The sequence below is a fragment of the Salvia miltiorrhiza genome, chromosome 3 (assembly GCF_028751815.1).
Source record: "Salvia miltiorrhiza cultivar Shanhuang (shh) chromosome 3, IMPLAD_Smil_shh, whole genome shotgun sequence".
NCBI classification, from domain to species: domain Eukaryota; kingdom Viridiplantae; phylum Streptophyta; class Magnoliopsida; order Lamiales; family Lamiaceae; genus Salvia; species Salvia miltiorrhiza.
In genome coordinates, this window is record NC_080389.1 from 7,786,994 (window position 1) to 7,805,900 (window position 18,907).

General features: G+C 36.3%; 1 protein-coding gene across 9 annotated transcripts; it reads right to left on the reverse strand.

Moving 5' to 3' along the window:
* Nucleotides 1–205: 205 nt before the first annotated feature.
* Nucleotides 206–14,922, reverse strand: LOC131017324 (probable phosphoinositide phosphatase SAC9). Of its 9 annotated transcripts, none has more exons than XR_009099550.1 (15): nt 14,598–14,922; nt 14,183–14,272; nt 12,716–13,314; nt 10,934–11,066; nt 8,988–10,204; nt 8,283–8,390; nt 7,975–8,145; nt 6,292–6,534; nt 5,738–6,214; nt 4,576–5,412; nt 3,493–3,690; nt 2,217–2,672; nt 1,838–2,065; nt 1,069–1,400; nt 206–605 (listed from the first exon to the last, which is right to left on the reverse strand). XR_009099550.1 is itself a non-coding variant. In XM_057946046.1 (14 exons), exons 2-14 carry the CDS (start codon nt 14,193–14,195, stop codon nt 1,119–1,121), a joined length of 4,962 nt encoding a protein of 1,653 aa, XP_057802029.1. In that variant the 5' UTR covers nt 14,196–14,272; nt 14,598–14,922; the 3' UTR covers nt 767–1,118. The 9 variants fall into 9 exon arrangements, 7 of the variants coding, with proteins under 7 accessions (XP_057802029.1, XP_057802025.1, XP_057802026.1 ...); XR_009099549.1 differs by having other exon boundaries at nt 4,576–5,415; nt 7,975–8,148; XM_057946046.1 differs by lacking the exon at nt 206–605 and having other exon boundaries at nt 767–1,400.
* Nucleotides 14,923–18,907: the final 3,985 nt, after the last annotated feature.

Here is an 18,907-nt window from a genome sequence, read left to right on the forward strand (position 1 = left end):
TACTATAAAATGGAAATAAATATAAATTTATTTCATAAAAAAATATTTATTATAAATAACCCTTTTTACGTGCGAATGCATGTCATCTATGCTAGTATAGTAGTATGTATTAAATAAACACAAATATGTATAAAATTGGATAAAAATATACATTAGTTCACAAGTTTACCAATGAATTTGCTCATAAGTTAATGGTCAAGCATTCTTAAACCTCATACTCAACCTTTAACTTACTCATGCTAACAAAGTCTTACATAATGAATTCAACGAGAATCACATGTATCTCAGTTCATTTACAATCCTAAGCATACCATACTTGTAAATGCATTTGTCAAAGATTTGGCACGTACAAAATTCATGTAATTATATAGTATTATTCACAAATACTCATAAGAGAAATATGAATTTGAAAAAGAATATACTCAGCTCAGCAAAACATTTTCTTGAACTCACAAAGCCTCAATGCTGACAAAAAACAACTTACTGAGATTGGTCTTATTGAATGATTTCCAAAACCCAGTGCTCATCTTTGGCCCCTTCTTCTCCTAGGGCGGCGGCTGCTCGGGAGGCCGCCCTCGAAAGTTGTATCACCGGAGCTGCAAAACCTGATATAAATCCGAGCTTTGCTTATACCTTTTTTCTGTTTCGAAAAGCACACGATACCAGCCAGTTTCTTGGCCATTATATAAATGGGAAACAAATATGAGAAAATCCATCAATAGCAAAACGATGAAAGAAAAATAAAGATAAGCACAAGATGTGTAGGTTGACAAATAAATATAGACCATCATCACTCAAAACTTCCAAAAAAATGCATCTGATTTCTGCGGAAACCGAGTGAGAAATGAAACTGAGAGCTGACAGTGTTCTCCGTGTGATCTTACATCAATGAATCGACAGTACAATTATACAATTACATACAACTCAAGAACAAAACCAAAATTCATCAATGGCTAATTTACAAAAAAAGAAAAAGAAGAAAACAGCAACATCAACTTCCCTTTTTGAAGAATCAAACTAGCTAACAGACAACATGCTATCCAAGAAACGAGATTAGCAAGAACTCACCTCCGGTGCACATACATGATGCATTAAAGGGAGTTGGATGCATTGATCAATCAGACTGCTGAAAGACTGGCCCATTTTCCAAGTTCATAAGGATCAGCATAATAGTACAACTTAACTCTGTTCGCCAACGACAACCCTGCAGCCCATGGGTACGGTCTGTATTCTGGATCATCTTGTTCTGTCGGGTCATCTGAGAACGCACCAATATCTCCAAGCAGACGAAATGTTATGCGGCGAGTGCTTATCTGGCTAGGGAAATCAAAGTACATGGGTGTCCCAGCCTTGACTTCTGGTAGCCGATACTCAGCAACAGTCACCATATTGTGGGACTCCTGTGGAGAAATATGGTGGCTCAGATTACATGTTACAAAATCAAAAAAGAGAAGATAAGCTAGGTGTTCTTGACTAAATTATGCCATCTTCAACCTTATGCCCTATCTCAGGTTCAGTTTTACTCGAAGTCCATAAACTTAGTTTGAAAAAGCACGAGTCAGAGAAATTTCATCCTAACGTGGCTCTTAGCCATCCCCTCAATGCTATCCATAAACTAAATGTCGCTTACGAATTAAAACAATTTAAAACTATAGATGGGTTAAGTTATGTGAATTCCAAATAAGGTGTGTACAGCTAAGATCCTTGATACATATCCGTGAATAATCACAATTTGGAAAAAAGAAATCTCAAGCCAAAATAAAAATAGGCTAGTTCCTAAGCAACATTTAGTTTATGAAAAACAATTAAACAGCAAAACAACAAACATTTTTGATACCTGGAGAGCGGACACTTGAATATACAACACAGCAGGAGATATGAGCCTCTCTTCTATAAGATGGTTCCTACCCCCTAAATCTAAATCTGTTGAAGGTGAATGATTTAAACGGTGCTTTATCGCACTGAAACCATCCAGACGAAATCCAGCCAGCATAGGCGAAGCTTGGGATAAATATTGTTCGAGAATAAGATCATTGTCAATTAATCTTTCAACCTCAACCGGAACCTGAAAATTAGGAAAATGTTTCAGCCAACTAATATGTAGAAGAAGTCTGCACATATAATAGTTGTGAGAGACTAAAAGATATTCTCAGCCAATTAATGCAAGAATGGAGAAAGGTTCTACTTCATCAAAGAGTATCAGAAGGTTTCTTCACCTTGAACCGATTCAACTGTGGAGGTCTCTCCAACCAGTTTCTAACATTCATTTGGTCAGAACCTTGTGGTGATGCTCCCATCTCTCCTCTCACTGATTTGCCAACCACCATAATTTTTCTTGCATGAATGCATGGATCATTACCAGACTCACCACCAAAAGAGGCACGTCTACTCAGGTCTGCGAAGGGATTTTCATCCATAGACAGAAGAGAGAAGTCTCTTCCAAGATTGACAGAATTAGACCCAAGTCTTGGAAGACGCAACGTCATCCAAATGATGCGGCATCGGGATGGGCTCTTGAAGGCCAATTTCACGTGCCTAGGCACTTTGCTATCTTGAAGTGACTTCTCTGGGCCACAAAGTTCAGATGAAGAAGTTACAAGCGATTGAATATCCCATTTCCCTGTGCATGATCTTTCTTCCCTGTCTATTGTATTGCTAGCCCAGATTTGTACCTGTATAAACAATAAAAAGATACATATAGATCGAAATTCAGCCAAGTTGTAAACTGACCTCAAAGTGTAAAATTAAGACATTATCTCAGCAGCCAATACTATCATTATTATCCAAAAGTGGTTGTGAAAGCAACAAATATGCATATATAAGTGGCAGGAATCCAAGAGCTTCCTTAGCAGAATAGTCAATGATGACTTTAGTTCCGAGAGTAAAATCATGGGCACAACAAAGTATGCAGAGAGCGAAGCCAACCTATATAAAATCTCAGTAGCAATAAGATGACAACTACCACCACTGATTCATCAAATTGCTTGAACAATGGACATAGTCAAGTAAGTATTCAGATCACATAATATCAAAACCACTTATGAATATCATTTTCTGATAGAAACAACCCTCCGCCACCATAGAAAATTATTGCAATTAAAGGAAGATAATCAAATATTGTGGTTAAGAAAACTTCAATTCCTTAAGTTCCGATTCTTTTCTCACCCGTGTTAAGACACATACTTCAAACCAATTAGATTCATTAGTAGGATACTAGGATCCTCATGTTATATGCAACACAGCATGATGATATCACTAACATGGACATACTTATGCAAGACAGAACCACTCTTCAACAGCAAGAGAAAATATTATAAATGCAAGAACAAAGTTGAATCCAAAGTAGCATGGAAATGTATGTTCATGGTTTGTGCAGAGACTGTTTAAACTGAAAAAAACATTAGGCAGGAATTCCAGGTTTCTGAAATAGAAGGAGAATTATACTGTCTTTAAAAGTGTATCAACTGTTAGGATGAGTAAACGTATACTTACAGTAGGAGCATCAGACATTGAATAGCCACACGGACTAACCAAGAGGACAACACCATGGACATCAGAAATATCATTGAGAACAATGACAAATTCCACGGACGAGACACTAGGTGGAGCTCTCCAATATGACTCTTGTGATCCAGAATACACAGGAGTAACCAAGGACAACAATGGCGCTGAACCAGCTGCTGTTTCAACCTACAAATATATAATTCACAGCCAACTTCAAATCAGTAACATGCTGATCAAAGTACATTTGGGGAAGAAAATAAAACATATACACACATCTTTACACATATTTATGTAAGTATCTATTTAAAAATATAATAAAATATTTTATCTCTATTGAATTGCAAAGAAAACATTCCTATTTTTTTGCTACTAAGGTGTCATGAAAGGAGAACCCTAGAAGTCACTCACGTAAGCCTATATTCTTAGGTTTAGAAAACTATTACTACACGGTTCATCATCATATATAATTGGGTGGTATAGAACTAGAAGATGGTAGGACAAACTACAAGATCATTTAAAACCACTGTCAATATCTATTGAAGGTCACATTCTTGAATACTGCCCTTGTTCTCAGAGAAGTCTAAAGACCTTTGCGTTCATATTTGGAAGTTCCCAAACTTGAGTGCACTATCGTCCTTTCTATTACTGTGTTATTTACCTTTTATTTGGGTATAAACCAAACCAGCAGAAGCTTTTACCTAATTTTCTATACTAACAGCACAAATAGTTAAAATATTAGTTTATCAAAAAATCAAACCAACCATTGTAGAATGAAAAAGTGATCGTCCATCTACACCTAAGATGAAAAGAAGCACAGCAAAAGAATCTTGCGGAGCAGAAAGGATTCAAGTTTACAGAAGGCGATACTACACTGGGAAAAGGGAGACAGACTGTTAAAATTGGGTTTTTAGTTGGGCAGCTAGTTGGGAAGCTATCTAATCCAACCGTAGCTTTTTAAATATAGATCTTTTATCAGAGAATAGTGAGAATGAAGACCATGTAATCCAAAGCCAAAAGCATTTAAGACCCATGAGATGCATATTGAAAATAAGAAGAATATCTTCTAAATACCGGGTGTAGAAAGCTGGCAAATGGGAACTCTGCAAGTGATTCCTTGCCATCAGTCAACTTCCCTAAGACCTTTGCATTTTCTTGACTCTTTAGAAAATTATCTCTTTCAGGAATTAAATTTCTTGATGACAATCCAAATACGTGGTTCAAGGCATTCCTAGCAGCATCATCTGCTCTAGAATTTCTTCTTTGGCCAACCAAGATCCTGACATAGTCCAATATCAATGCATGAAGGACAACTTCATTGCAGCATGATTTACAAATGATCCCGTCAAGCATTTCAGAGCGATTTGAAGAAGCATCAGCTGAATATCCATAGACAGATCCTCCCTGGCTAGTTACACCATTATAGCCTGAGATGTCCTTCGAGTTACAAGTCGCAAGCAAAAGAGCTCCTTGTCCTGCAGAACAAACTCTGCAAACCTTTTTCCCACATCCAGAACAGACAAAAGAGGTCCCTGAAGTTGTTGAAGATGAAGAAGTCACCGATGCACCATCAGGTGGCCCAGTTTCAGCACGTACTTGGCATGCACCACCTGAACACCTCTCCCCAATTGCAGAAACATTCCAGAAATCAATAGTGTCTTCATCAAATGTTCCAAGCCCAATCGAAGCATTAGTTTTGTCCTCTGTTGCAGCTAGCCCAAGTAGTGCAAGGGTGCTTGCCACCCTGTATAATCTTCCCATGTATGAATCCTCGAGCATCATATTTGGATTTATGCTGGCAGGATCAATGCCTATTGATAAGAGGGCTCTATCCCTTTCAGCAGCAGAAAGATTCAGCCGAAGACGTTCTATTTCAAGTTTCATGGCTTCCATGAAATCTAATCTTCTTTCCTGCTAATTTAGATAAACACAGGACTATCACTCAAAATTCTGCAAGCCAATTATGAATTGAATTTAAACAGATATTTGCAAAGTATATCAAGTGATAATGGCATACTAATCGTTATCATCAGACCATTACTCATTAGGTCACGACTAACACGAGCAGCAATGAACAACCAAAGGAATAAACCATCAAAGCAGTTGGGAATTCTCAGGTGAACTTTGAAAAGAAAATTATCTCAATGTCATAAGATTCTGAAAGAACATTGATTCTGCTAGAGGAGCATACCAGGCAACAATAAGAAGTCTAATATTGATTCATAAATAATCATACCCAGTGAGGTCCTGAAAGAAGTTTGAACAATCTGATGTACTCTTGAGAACCATTATCTGAATGTCCTTGAGATGAAACAATCTTGGAGTTGTTATTTGCCAGAGAAACTGGCTGCGTGACAACATCATCCAAGTTGTTATTTCCCTGAGAAACTGGCTGGCTGACAACATCATCGAAGAAGTTAAGCAAGTCACTCCCTTCATGAACAACAGTCTGAGCAACTGGTTGAGAAACCGTGTCTGGAAATACTACTTCTCCAGTCAGAAGGTCCACAAATGAGTTAGCTGATGATTCTAATGGGAATGGAGAAGCCTCTCTATGATTCGTTGAGGAAGCATCTAAGTGATTGGTATCTGCTTCAGTAAGGAAAGGGTTAATTTCCTTTGAGTGACCATTTAAGCGTTCAATTAAACTAGCACCACTCTCTTCATGGGAAAATATAGACCTCCATGGAAGAGAAACTCCAAGTATCTCCACCTGCATTATCAACAAGTTCAACAATATCATCCTCTCCACAAATATCTTCCAACAAAACTCTCTTAACTTTTTCATACCTCACCGAGGGTCATTGGGCCTCTCCCAGGCACAGCAGGATAAAATGTTACAGCAACAACACGAGTTTGAAAATCCAGTTCTCCTTCAACTTCTTCAAAATCATATAACATAGAAGGGCTTGAGGATTCTTGTGCATGTAAACGAGAACCTGCCCCAGTGACAGCCATATCCTCTGCACTGATAGGTCCTGATAATGGTATCAAAATGTTTGTACCATTTGCACATTGAGGTATAGAGGCTCCCTGTGAAGATTTAATGTCAGAATAGAATTTGTAAGGCTGGCAGAAGATGCCTCTAACAAGAGAAACCATTTTCTTTAGTCAACTTCGGGTTCCTTCCGATAGTAAAGATATGCCAATTAGACTGGATGCACAAAGGATGTGGGGGTGGGTTGGGGGGAGGAAAAGGACATATGGAAATCATACAAAAGGTTTTCATTTCATGGACTTCATTTTGTTACTTGGAAGGACAAAGAAAGTCCATAAACAGGCACAGTTAACCTTGTAAGAGATACAGAACTCAGATGCCAATATAACTCAAGTCTCCAGAAAATATGCAGTTACATCATATACAAAGAAAATAGAAACAGCATATCAAATTTATAATTTTCCTACAACACACAAAGGAGTTAAATGGCACACCAAATTAAGAGGCATTATCACATCTACAAGATCATCAATTTGCATGAGATAAGAGCATCCCTTAAGTTAACCATGTATAGGATCATGCAAAATAATTTCAAACCTCCCAATCCATGTATTTTTTATGGGTACGACTTTGACGCAAAGATAACTGGTACTGCAAAAGGCATCCATTGTTAAGGTAATACTAAGAAATAGATGGATAGGTTACAGAAAAAACTTGTAGTAACTCCTGATAACTCACACAAAGCAACACAATTGTGCAACGTATATATTAGTTGAAAGTCGTCAATTGCAACAATTCGAATCAAAGCCTCAAGGCCATCAAACATTATTCATGATGGGGCTACCTGATCCGTTAACGATAGTAGAAATCTATTCACAAGCTCCACTAGTTTGAAACTTGTTTCCATCCTGTATACTTACAGCCCATAGTTTTACAACAGTTAAGGAATTAGCCTAAACCAACCCCCACCTCCACACCCACCATACAAACTCGTCTTACTCTTACATGATCCACTTCTTTAATTGGTTGCAAGATGATAAAACAAAAACACAGGATTTGGTTGGAAGAGGGTTGGCGAGAAAGAAACAACTGGACGCTCCTAGATCTGGTGTCACAAACACTAATAATTAGTATTGTTCGCTATAGCCTTGATATCCTATATCAGACTATCAATGCAAAGACAAAGAGCTCTATGACATCTCAGCTGACTAAAAGAGGACTCATTGTATCATAACTATAAATTTATCAATCAACTATTAAGTCTGGATCAATGTATTCCCAAATGTGTAAGCTTAAATTCCGCACACCAGACACACGTTTTGGTTGGGCATATTAAAAGTTAGTAAACACAACAAAAATGAAGTCCTTCTAGGGAATACACAACATGATACTGATCCAGACAAGAGAAGATAAAACGATTTGTATACTTAGTCCGGAGATCAGATGAAAGACAACTTATCAAAAATTTAAAAATAAAATAAAAGATAACTTTTAAAAGGCACAGTCTGGAATATCAACATACTGATATACCCGACCTCGAGAACAAGTTTGAGTCCATCCATCTGGCGCCCAGTTCTCACATCAACTGTCGATGGAAAAGTAGTATCATCAGCACCATGCGCTATGGTGAGAAGAAGCTCACAAACATGGCAAGGCTCGCAAAGGTATATAAAGAGTTCAACCACATCTGCAGCCTGCGCAGAAACCTGCTGTGTGCATACAAAAGCGATTAACTTAGATGATAAGGAGCCCGTTTCAAATAAAAATTATAATGAGCTAATCATACAGAACTAAGAAATGATTACCAACAGCAAGTGTCTCATAACAACATAATAGCACATACCCATACAAGGCCTTTTCTTTTGAAACTCAGAAGGCTAGCTCCCCCATCAGAAGATGCAAACATGCTCGGAACTGGCTTCAAGAAGCATCCAAAAGGCCGAGAAGGAACCTGCGGTCATCAGCAGAAATCATGAAATTCTGATAGTTTTGGCACACAACTGACATCTTACAGACAAGCTTGCGTGGATATAAAATCAATCCGATTTCAGAAGAGAGTATCTTCAACTAAACACGGCTTGGAATTGATAGGAGCAGATAGAGAGTATTAGGTCAGATTGACAATTCTGAACATCTTAAGATAGTCTAACAATTCTCTACGACCTCTTCTTCTAATGTTTTACACATTGAAGTGCAAACTAGAATTTGGTTTACAGCAACATGAACTAATAATATAGAAAATCATTATACACGAAGACTCAGGTCATAAAACTCGACTCCCCATATTGGGAGCTAAATTTCATAAAGATCAACAACCAGTGTAACATAAAATTTTCGATAAACAGGTGAGTATCATAAACTTGAAAGAGCCCTCAGTGAGAAAGGCAATTGTCATAAATTGGAAATATGTTTTAAAAATAAAACAATTTTAATCAAGGTAGAGGTTAGCCAAAAAAAAAAAAAACTTAAGAAAAGCTAATAATAGCCTAAGAAACATGGAGAGGAGATATAAACCACATAATCAAGTGAACTGTTGAAATATACATACATGTAAGGGATCAATAATCACTGAAGGAAAATGCTTGAAGAGCCTTAGCCCCAGAAAAATCTCTAGTTGCTTCTGACGGGAGCTATCTACAACTGCGTTCTTATATCTTCTCTGCAGAGTGATTTTCATATTCTGTGCAGCAGAGAACTGTTTAAATTTTCCTGCCTCCTCGTTAAAAATGCTAAGTATTTGGCTGTGCATGGCTTTGGAACCCGTATAAAGCGTTGCATGAATGTCACCAGCTACTAAGAAAAGATCAGCTAATTGAGATACGGGTGACAAGATCGTTGATCTCTTAAACTCGTCAAAGGTCATGTCAAACCTTTTCCAAGGTTTATCTGGACAAGGATGATTCCAGGTTGTCGTCCTAGTGTTGTGATCAATATAATATGTTTTCCCAGTCACTGCATCAGATCGCTTTTCCCAGCCGGGAGGCAATGGAGCAACATAGCCACCAAAGTTACCAGGTGCTTGATAACCATATACAAGATCACTATCAAGTGATATGCCTAACCGCCTACATTGCTCCATAAAAACCTGGAGCGCACCAAAGAAACTAGCAGCATTCGTTCTATCTAAAGAATCCGCACAGTTGAAACGTATTACTCCATTTTGGTGTGATCTTATGCAAAAGGCACCATCATAGTCATCATTACATATTATTTCACCTTTGCAGTTGTTAATCCTTTGGCGAGAGGGTAAATAATCCCCCTCAGAAATACCAATAGAAACTGTGGGTGCTTTCAGAAGATACCAAAGTCCTTCAATTGTTTGTTGTTCGCCCTTAAGCTTTACACTAGCATGCCAATCATAATTAATTAAGTGAATTCGAGCATAAGGCAGTTTCCCAATAGAACGAACATAGTTTAAAGATTCTTCAAAATGCTGAACCAAAACCGATTCAGATTTTCCTTCTCCATTCCTTAGTAAGTTAACACAAACAATTGGAACCAAAGCACTTTTTTTCTGACTCCCACCAACAGCTCCCTCCAGATTCCGTGCGTCATATCTTTGAGACAACCTTTGATAATACTCTGAGCTCCCTTTATAAGGATCGCGATCGGATACATAAATTTCTGCTTCAGCAGCAGTAAGTTTTAACTCAGCACCCCACCAGATAGGAATGGTGCCTCTACGCCAAATGTAAGTGGTAAAAGGAGCGCTTTGACCAGCTCTTTTGGGAATCCAAACAAGTTGTTCACACTCAACTTCATTGCCTGGCCATTCAACAAAAATAAATGCATGGAAAGAGAAGAAAAACAAGTAAACAAATATGTGGAAAGCCAGGTATCATTAACAAGCATGATGGAATGCAAACTTGATGATAAAAACCACATATCAGGAATAGAATTGTGATGTTCCAGCAGTCAGGAAGAAAAGATATCACAATGGCATCTATCAGACAAAGAGAAGTACAGGAAACATGCAAAAGAGCATACACTAATTAAACTTAAAACTACACTTTGTAAGGCCAAAAGTAGATTGAAAGAAGAACAAACTGATCATCAGGAGACAATCTAATTTGCAAGAGCATAGTCTATTTCCATCATAATTTTAGGATACCTGGTATAGTAAATTTAAACTTCAAAAAAGATTTCACCTCTCGCCACTCAGCTACTTAACCAATAAAATGCACAACACTAGTTTGCTATTGGACCAATTTTAAAAGACTCGCCTGGTGATTGCACTTAAGATATTTTACTGTAAAAAATAATGACTCAGTTGTAGCACAAGATACAAATCCAAGTAGGAGAACCAATAAAAAACTGTTCAAATTTATGTTCCCAACAATAACATGGACATGGTGAAGAATATAGAACCATGTCAAGTGCACAGCCATACATAAGCTAGAGCATTATCTCACAAGAGATATTAACAATTAACATTTTCACAGCAAAAAAGAAAAGCTAATGCATCAAAAGCAGTTTATATCATTGAAAAATTACCTGTACTATAACATGAGTTTATACCCCTAGCTAAGTATCGAGTTCCAGGATGCAATCTACTACGACGAGCAGTAAGTGCAACAACCCCCTCCTGCTGCCCAAGGCTACCAAAAGTCTTGCATTCAGCAAACCCCTGTATGTTAGTTAGCAATTAATTGCATGTTGATTTCAGGAACTATGCTAACAAAGTGCTCAAAAATAAAATACACAATGAAAAGCCGAATCAGAAAGCGAAGAGAACTGAAGATCTACAACCTTCCCCAGCCCCCCAAACAAATAATACTCCTTCTGTCCACAAAAAGTAGTCTTAGAATGGGACGGCGCGGGTTTTAATAAAAATAGTTGAATGTATTGTGAGTGGAGAAAGGGTCTCACCTAAAAGGTATTGTTAATAATGATAATTAATTGTATTGAGTGGAGAAGGGATCCACCATGTGGTGGGTATTGTCCATAAATAGAAAGGGACTAATTTTTGTGGACGTCCCAAAATGGCAAAAGGGACTACTTTTTGTGGACGGAGGGAGTAATAAAATTGAAGATAGAGTACTACATCTTTCCACGGGGTCCCATAGATGGAATTATATTCACACGAAATAGCATTTTTCTGCTCCATGGAGCTAAAAAGCAGTGTGCTCGAAATTGACAGTTTGAGAGATTATCCAGCTCAGCAGAAAAGTCTAGAAAAGAGATAAGTTGTAGGAAATAAGAGCTAATGAAAGGAACAAAAGCTTAGCTCATCCAAGCAGGAGAAACATTACTCCTATTTAGGGATCAGTGGTGTAATTTTGCATCTAAGCTTTATCTGAACAATTCAACTATCGCTGCAAACATATCTAGTGTCACTTCTTAAATGCTTCATTCATGTTCTTTCTTCAGTCTAGCTGTATTCATGTCTTATCTTTCAAATGCTTCTCTCTGTCGTTGTACCTAATTAATTTCCTTTGTCCAACTTCAAAAATATCCATGTCTTAATAGCTGTGTCTCCATGTATATTCTCTTTTAAGGACCACAGGGCCTCCTCTTCAGATGTTTCAGAATATAATGAATAGAATCACAGAGTTCAACATTGCCACATAGATTAATATTGACTTGTAAACTGTTGATACAGAGGACTAGAAGCTAAATAATAATGACTGCAGTCTACAATATACCACTTTGGCACTTCCATAACTATAAAAACTGAATTTCCAAATTCCCTTGTCTATTTTCTCAAAAAGATCCTACTTCTAGACTACAGATTGTATGTTGTGATGATACAAACCTCATAGCAGCAGTTAGTTAGCAGGCCATTCAACCCAGGTCGTAGAATACTTTACAGGTGTAGGGCTGAGATGAGCATAAGTATGTATCGAGCTCAAACTAGAGATCTGCTAATACATTTAAGAAAACTTAGACAACTGATGCTGAAGTCCATGTTAGAATTCTACTGATACAGGTCATTCCCTTCACTCTATGATCTATCACCTACCCTAGGTATAAGCTCATGTAATGCAATCTCCTCTAGCACTTAGCAAGTAAGAATAAATAAACAAATAATCCGATTAATAATATAACTCTAGTAAAAGCAAGGATATAAAGATTTTTCTGGTAAAATGAGATTGGAATTGAAAGTACACACCACTAGCATCTTTTAGTAGAGATGAGATCATGGGAATCCATTCTAAGAATTTCAAACGAATTGCATGTACCAGAAGCATAGATAGCAAGGTTCGCTAGTAAATTAGACACATCAAAAGAATATTTAGCTAATACAAAATTGAAAATACCAAGTGTGACTAAAACCTGCAGAAGAATGACACAATGCTGCAGAAGCCCAATCTTCCTGAACGGCATAGCAAACCATTTATTCCACACAAATTCATCATCTGGGTTCTGCACCGACATACGACTTGGAAAAGGCCGAGTTATATCCCTAGTTTCGCAGAAGTAATGCTTCCCATCAATGTCAAGCTCTGTTAGTTCTTGAATATTTTTTATTTCAGTTTTACTTTGTGCTTGAGGATTCTGAAGGGAAATTTTAATCCATTGGGTCTCCGTTACTGAGTAAACACACCCTCCACCAGGCAAATTTGGAATGCTGGCTGTCAACCTAGTTGCAACAAGCAGTAGACCAAAGCTGCCAAGAGCTGCATAGCCTAACAGTGCCCGGGCATGTGTTATACTCTTACAAGGCCATTTTGACCCATTTGTGATGCAATCTAATGCTTCATTTTGTGATTTGAAAACATCATAACCCTGCTTAGCAGTATAACAAAGTTCCCCAGTTGTAGGATCAACATAGATAACCTGAGTGTCAGTCCTAGTAGACAAACTGACAATAATATACACTTCACTTGAGTCCAATGTGACAACAACAACAGATGTATCCCTTAGAGAACCTGCTGCAAAAGATCACAGATATTCTGGAATCAGAATGCAATTCAAAATTTATGTACCTATATAAACCAGTGCCAGAAAATAGTCTTCTACTATAAGCACCAATCATACATGAACTCTGAATTTCTTAATAAAATTTAGAAGGAACTATAAATGCTGAGTAACTGGTAGCAAAATGTCACTTCCTTTTACAGAGAAAAGTATTCTAGTCAAAATCTGTAAGAAATTCTCTATACTTCCACCGATGGCCACACATGAGTAATTGTGACAGCAAAAACTACAGAAATTTCTCTGGGATTATATGAACTATAAAGTGTTTTCAGCCAGTTTAAATAACATAAGGAAAACAAAAAAAGGAAAGGAAAACACTAGAAGCAGCCCTTGCCATAAATGTATACCAAAATGAAGTTCGTGTCAGTAGATGCCATATTGCTTACGCCCTTAAAAGGCACACTCAGTGAATGATCAGTCTTAGTGCGCTAAGCTTCACTATAATACCAATAAAAGGGAAAAAAGAAGGGGGTGGAAACCACTCTGCGTCTCAATTTTTACAGAGAAATAATCAACTATTCCCATTACAAAGTTGGTAAACTGATTGAATATTATAAACAGAAAAAAGTTGAATAAATGAAAAGGAGCGTGACAAAATGCTGCGCATTAATTCAGACATCATCTATTTGATATGTTTCACTTGACAAAAGTCTATATGACGAGAACGAGTAAAAGACTATAAATTGCTTAGTCCTATCTTTGCAATTTTACAATCTAGACTCACCTACAATTATATGAAAAGCTGATTAAATATTCTCAATAGATGTTGCAGACATCAAGAAGAATCAAGGGGAATATGTACAAATGGTTCATGGGGCTCACCAGATGATTCCATGCTCTCAAAGTTAACCAGTCTTCAAGTTGATCTTGAGAGCAGCGCGATTAAAAAACTGTGATGGATACCTAGTCCGACTGAGGGAAAAGGAAGAAATCCAAATTAGCAATCATACAACCAAAAACTTGCCCCGTACATCGTTTACATTCATGTCTGCAAGTATGAATTATGCTCTGCTTTTGACAATGTTTAACATAACAGTGCATTCGCCAATCTTTTATGGCTTAAAGGAACCAATAGTATAAGCTGAGTAAACTTAACAGCCAGAAAAACGTCATGATCTAATCTAATACAACGGAAGAGTTGATTCAATTACTTTGAAAAAGCAGATCAAAATCCATTCCCAGGTGTCTGGTCAACTTTAATCGATAAAAAAACTCAAAAATTATACAGAACAATTACCTGATTTGGGTAGCAAGACTTTGTAGATTGGGATTTTTTCCGGGAACCACTGATTTGGAAGAAATCACAGCCAGATCGTCCTCGGATTGGCCGGCCGGTAGCTGCGAGCGTTCGATGGCTGCTTGTTAGAGAGGAGTGGCGGTGGCTCCGGCGGGAAGACGGCGGAGGAGGGGAGAGGGCAGCCGTGGCCAGAATCAAAATAGGAACATGTAGACAGATCAGCCTTCAAAATTGAGAAACAAGGAAAAATCGTAAAGGTTGAAGAGACGCGAACATTTTAAGAGAATAGCAACTTTAGCGAAACCAAACATGAAAGTGAAAGAAAGAAACAACGCTTTCAAAGGAATAGTCTTATCTTAGCTCATTCATTATAGACTAGTCATTGGTTTTCTCAAAGAAATAGGGAATATGGATATGGATATAGATATAGATGTAGACTTTTTTTTCGAGAATTACAAAAGAGTAAAATTTTGAAGTAGTCAAAGTGAAGCATAAAACACAATTTATGGCCACACATTAAAAAAAACACAAAATTTGGTCATTTTTATTAATTTGGACGTTTTTACCCTTAATGAGGCGGACCGGGTAGGATCAGGCACGCGGGTCGCGTGCCGAGTCGGGTTAGGCACTTATGGCACTATTAGTGTCATAAGTGCCAAGATTTTACTTTGGTTTTATTTTGGATTTCCGTTGGCACTTATGGCACTATTAGTGTCATAAGTGCCAACGGAAATTCAAAATAAAACTAAGTAAAATGGTCATTTAGGCACTTATGGCACTAATAGTGCCATAAGTGTCATACGTGCAACACAAATACAGAAACAACATCATCTAAACCCTAAATGGAACATCTAAACCCTAAATGAAATATCTAAACCCTAGGGGGAAGTGTGCACTTATAGCACTTATGACACTAATAGTGCCATAAGTGTCATACGTGCAGCACAAATACAGATCATATTAGATTTGTCGATGGCTGAAATCGAAGGAGGCGGAGATCAGATCTGCCGATGGAGGAGGCGGCGCAACGATCAGATCAGATCCACCGCCGCCGCCTCATCAGATCAGATCCACCGCCGCCTCATCCTCCGCCACCTGACCAGTCCTTCCTCCACACCGCCGATTTGAGAGGACCGGATCTCCTCCACCACCGCCGCCTCCTCATCCTCTACTCCGACGAATTCAACAAGCTTGGCGCCGCTGCCGCGCAGCCGCTGGAGAGAAAGAGACGGAGATGAGAAAGAGAGAGGAGAGAAAGAGAAGGGTAGAATAGTCATGACATACAAAAAATTGCCAAAATTTTTATTTTTTCAAATGGTGGACAAAATTTGATGTTGTATGTTGAATAGGGTCATTCGGCCCTATTGTTTCATTGCAAAAATCATCTAATATATAATCAAATCAGCAATTCGCACGCAGGCCGGCAGGCGAGATCTCTACACCACAACGAGATCTCTACATTATATCAAATCAGCAACTCGCCTTGCCACTTAAGCTAGGCCTCATCGGCGATATAAATATAGACTAACCGTCGGTACTACTCCCTTCGTCCACAAATATTGTGTGTTCTCATTTTTTGGAAACATATTTTATACTTTAAACCTCATTCACACTCAGTGTTTACACAACATCTACCTTTTACTTTTACAATTTGATGGGCCTCATACTACCCTTTAATAATAAAATTACATCTTCCAACTTTTTTATTAAAACTCGTGTCCTCCACTCCACCACACACTCTTTGCGGATGGATGAAGTATTTAACAAAATATAAATGAAATTGGCATGTGTTATGTGTTGGTCAAACTGTAAATAGTTAATGTCTAAGGTCAAAAGTTTTGGTTTTGGTTTATCGTGACGCGATCTTTAAATTTTCTTTATTTAATATTGTTAGTCTATATAAAAAAAATACATTACTTTGTTCATTCAATCTTTATGATTAAGTGAGGTCAAAAAAAATCTTTATGATTAAGTGCTCGTTTAGTTTAAGTAGATGAATGAAAAAGGAAAGTTAATCAAATAAAGAAGTGGAATGGTAACAATAACAATTACTCCCTCCGTCCACGAAATAAACTCCTACTTGCCCTTAAATATTTGTCTACGAAATAAACTCCTACTCTGCTTTTTGGACAATTATACCCTCCCTTGCTTTTAAATTTACTACACTTTTATCTATTGGGCCCACTTTATTCCACCATTACTTATGTAATTAGTCTCCCCTAAACTAAATATTGTTATTATTATTATTATTATTATTATTATTATTATTATTATTATTATTATTATTATTATTATTATTATTATTATTATATCATCCTTATTATTGTTATTGTTATTGTTATTATTCTTATTATTACTGTTATTGTTATTATTGTTATTATTATTATTATTATTATTACTATTACTATTATTATTATTATTATTATTATTATTATTATTATTATTATTATTATTATTATTGTTGTTGTTGTTGTTGTTATTATTATTATTCTTATTATTAGTATTATTGTTATTATTATTATTATTATTATTATTATTATTATTATTATTATTATTATTATTATTATCCTTATTATTATTTTATTATTATTGTTGTTATTGTTGTTATTATTATTATTATTATTATTATTATTATTATTATTATTATTATTATTATTATTGTTGTTGTTGTTGTTGTTATTATTATTATTATCCTTATTATTTTTATTTTTATTGTTGTTGTTATTATTATTATTATTCTTATTATTATTGTTGTTGTTGTTATTATTATTGTTATTATTGTTGTTATTATTGTTATTATTGTTGTTATTGTTATTATTATTGTTGTTGTTATTATTATTATTATTATTATTATTATTATTATTATTATTATTATTATTATTATTATTATTATTATTATTATTGTTGTTGTTGTTGTTGTTGTTGTTGTTGTTGTTGTTATTATTATTATTGTTGTTGTTGTTATTATTATTATTATTATTATTATTATTGTTATTGTTATTATTATTATTATTATTCATATTCATATTCTTATTATTATTATTATTATTATTATTATTATTGTTGTTGTTGTTGTTGTTGTTGTTGTTGTTATTGTTGTTATTATTATTATTATTATTGTTATTATTATTGTTATTATTATTATCAAATTGCTAGTTAAAGATTAGTAAAAGTAATAACAATACATAAACACTACCCTTTTAGTCTTTTACACCACCTTTTTCAGCTTTCTTAGTCTCCGTGCCGAACCCCAACTGGGAGTTTATTTCGTGGACGGAGGGAGTACTTTATTGGGTGTTTGACTTAACAATGAAAAAGAATCATTAATAAGAGATTCCCTTTTTTTTTGTTTCCCCTCTATTTTGGTAACAAATTGGGTGATTGTACCCCCAAGTAAGAGTAATAGTTAAGTCATTACCCAAACCAAACAATAAGTACTCCCTCCGTCCCACTCCAATAAGCTCATTTTCCTTTTTGGGTAAAAAAGTTGTACTTAATTGGTGTGGACCACACCACTTTACTACCACTTTCCTATTAAAAAATAAATTTTTTTAATCTTCGTGCCAAAAATAATTTCTTTCATTTGTGCGCACATGTCACACTCCCTTTCCGTTACTCGCTGTGATCCCGGACCTTTTAGCCACCGACAGATCCATTTCTCCCATTGCACTTGCCCTGAGGACGTAACTCAGACAAGTTGAATTGACCTCGGGATGCTACCCAGGCAGGCCTTACATTACATGCTTCGGAACACATCCAGCAAGCACCCTTATAACGCCTCTTAGTTAGTGCCCGATGGAGATCAACCCACTAGGTCAGCTAACGAGTGTACACAATTCTCAAACAACGTGTTAGGTCATAAGAGAACCTCAATTGATTAACTTTGCGAGCCTTAAACAGAGCAGAGTGCACATAAACACTTTATTGGATAAACAGTTTTCATTTCATTGAATAAATAATTTGCATTTAAATGAAACATTTAGAGCTTAATAACTCAATCATACTTTATACATTTGGAAAGTAATCCCACCTGGATAGGCAAAGCCTGAAGATCATACACATATAACTTGTCTTGGGAAAGCAGCGCAAATCCCCTTGTTCCACAAAGCCTACAAGAAATTCTATTCTTAATAGGTCTCGTGATGCTAATCTTATGTCTTAGTGAGTGTGCTAAACATTCCTGATTCATCATGCCGAATTTTCAAAATTTAATAATAAATATTTGAAAACTAAAATTCTTGAGTCAAGGGCACCAACAATATCCTTACTCGACTTTCTTTTGTAATTGGAATTAATGAAAACCAATTTAA

Bases quoted from the DNA above. Each gene is read 5' to 3' on its own strand.
- LOC131017324 (XM_057946041.1), bottom strand. The intron at 6,535-7,974 runs GTCGGGTATATC...AAATCTTCACAG, and splicing joins GACTCAAACTTGTTCTCGAG to GGAGCCTCTATACCTCAATG. The intron at 5,416-5,737 runs GTATGATTATTT...TATCTAAATTAG, and splicing joins TTCTTTCAGGACCTCACTGG to CAGGAAAGAAGATTAGATTT.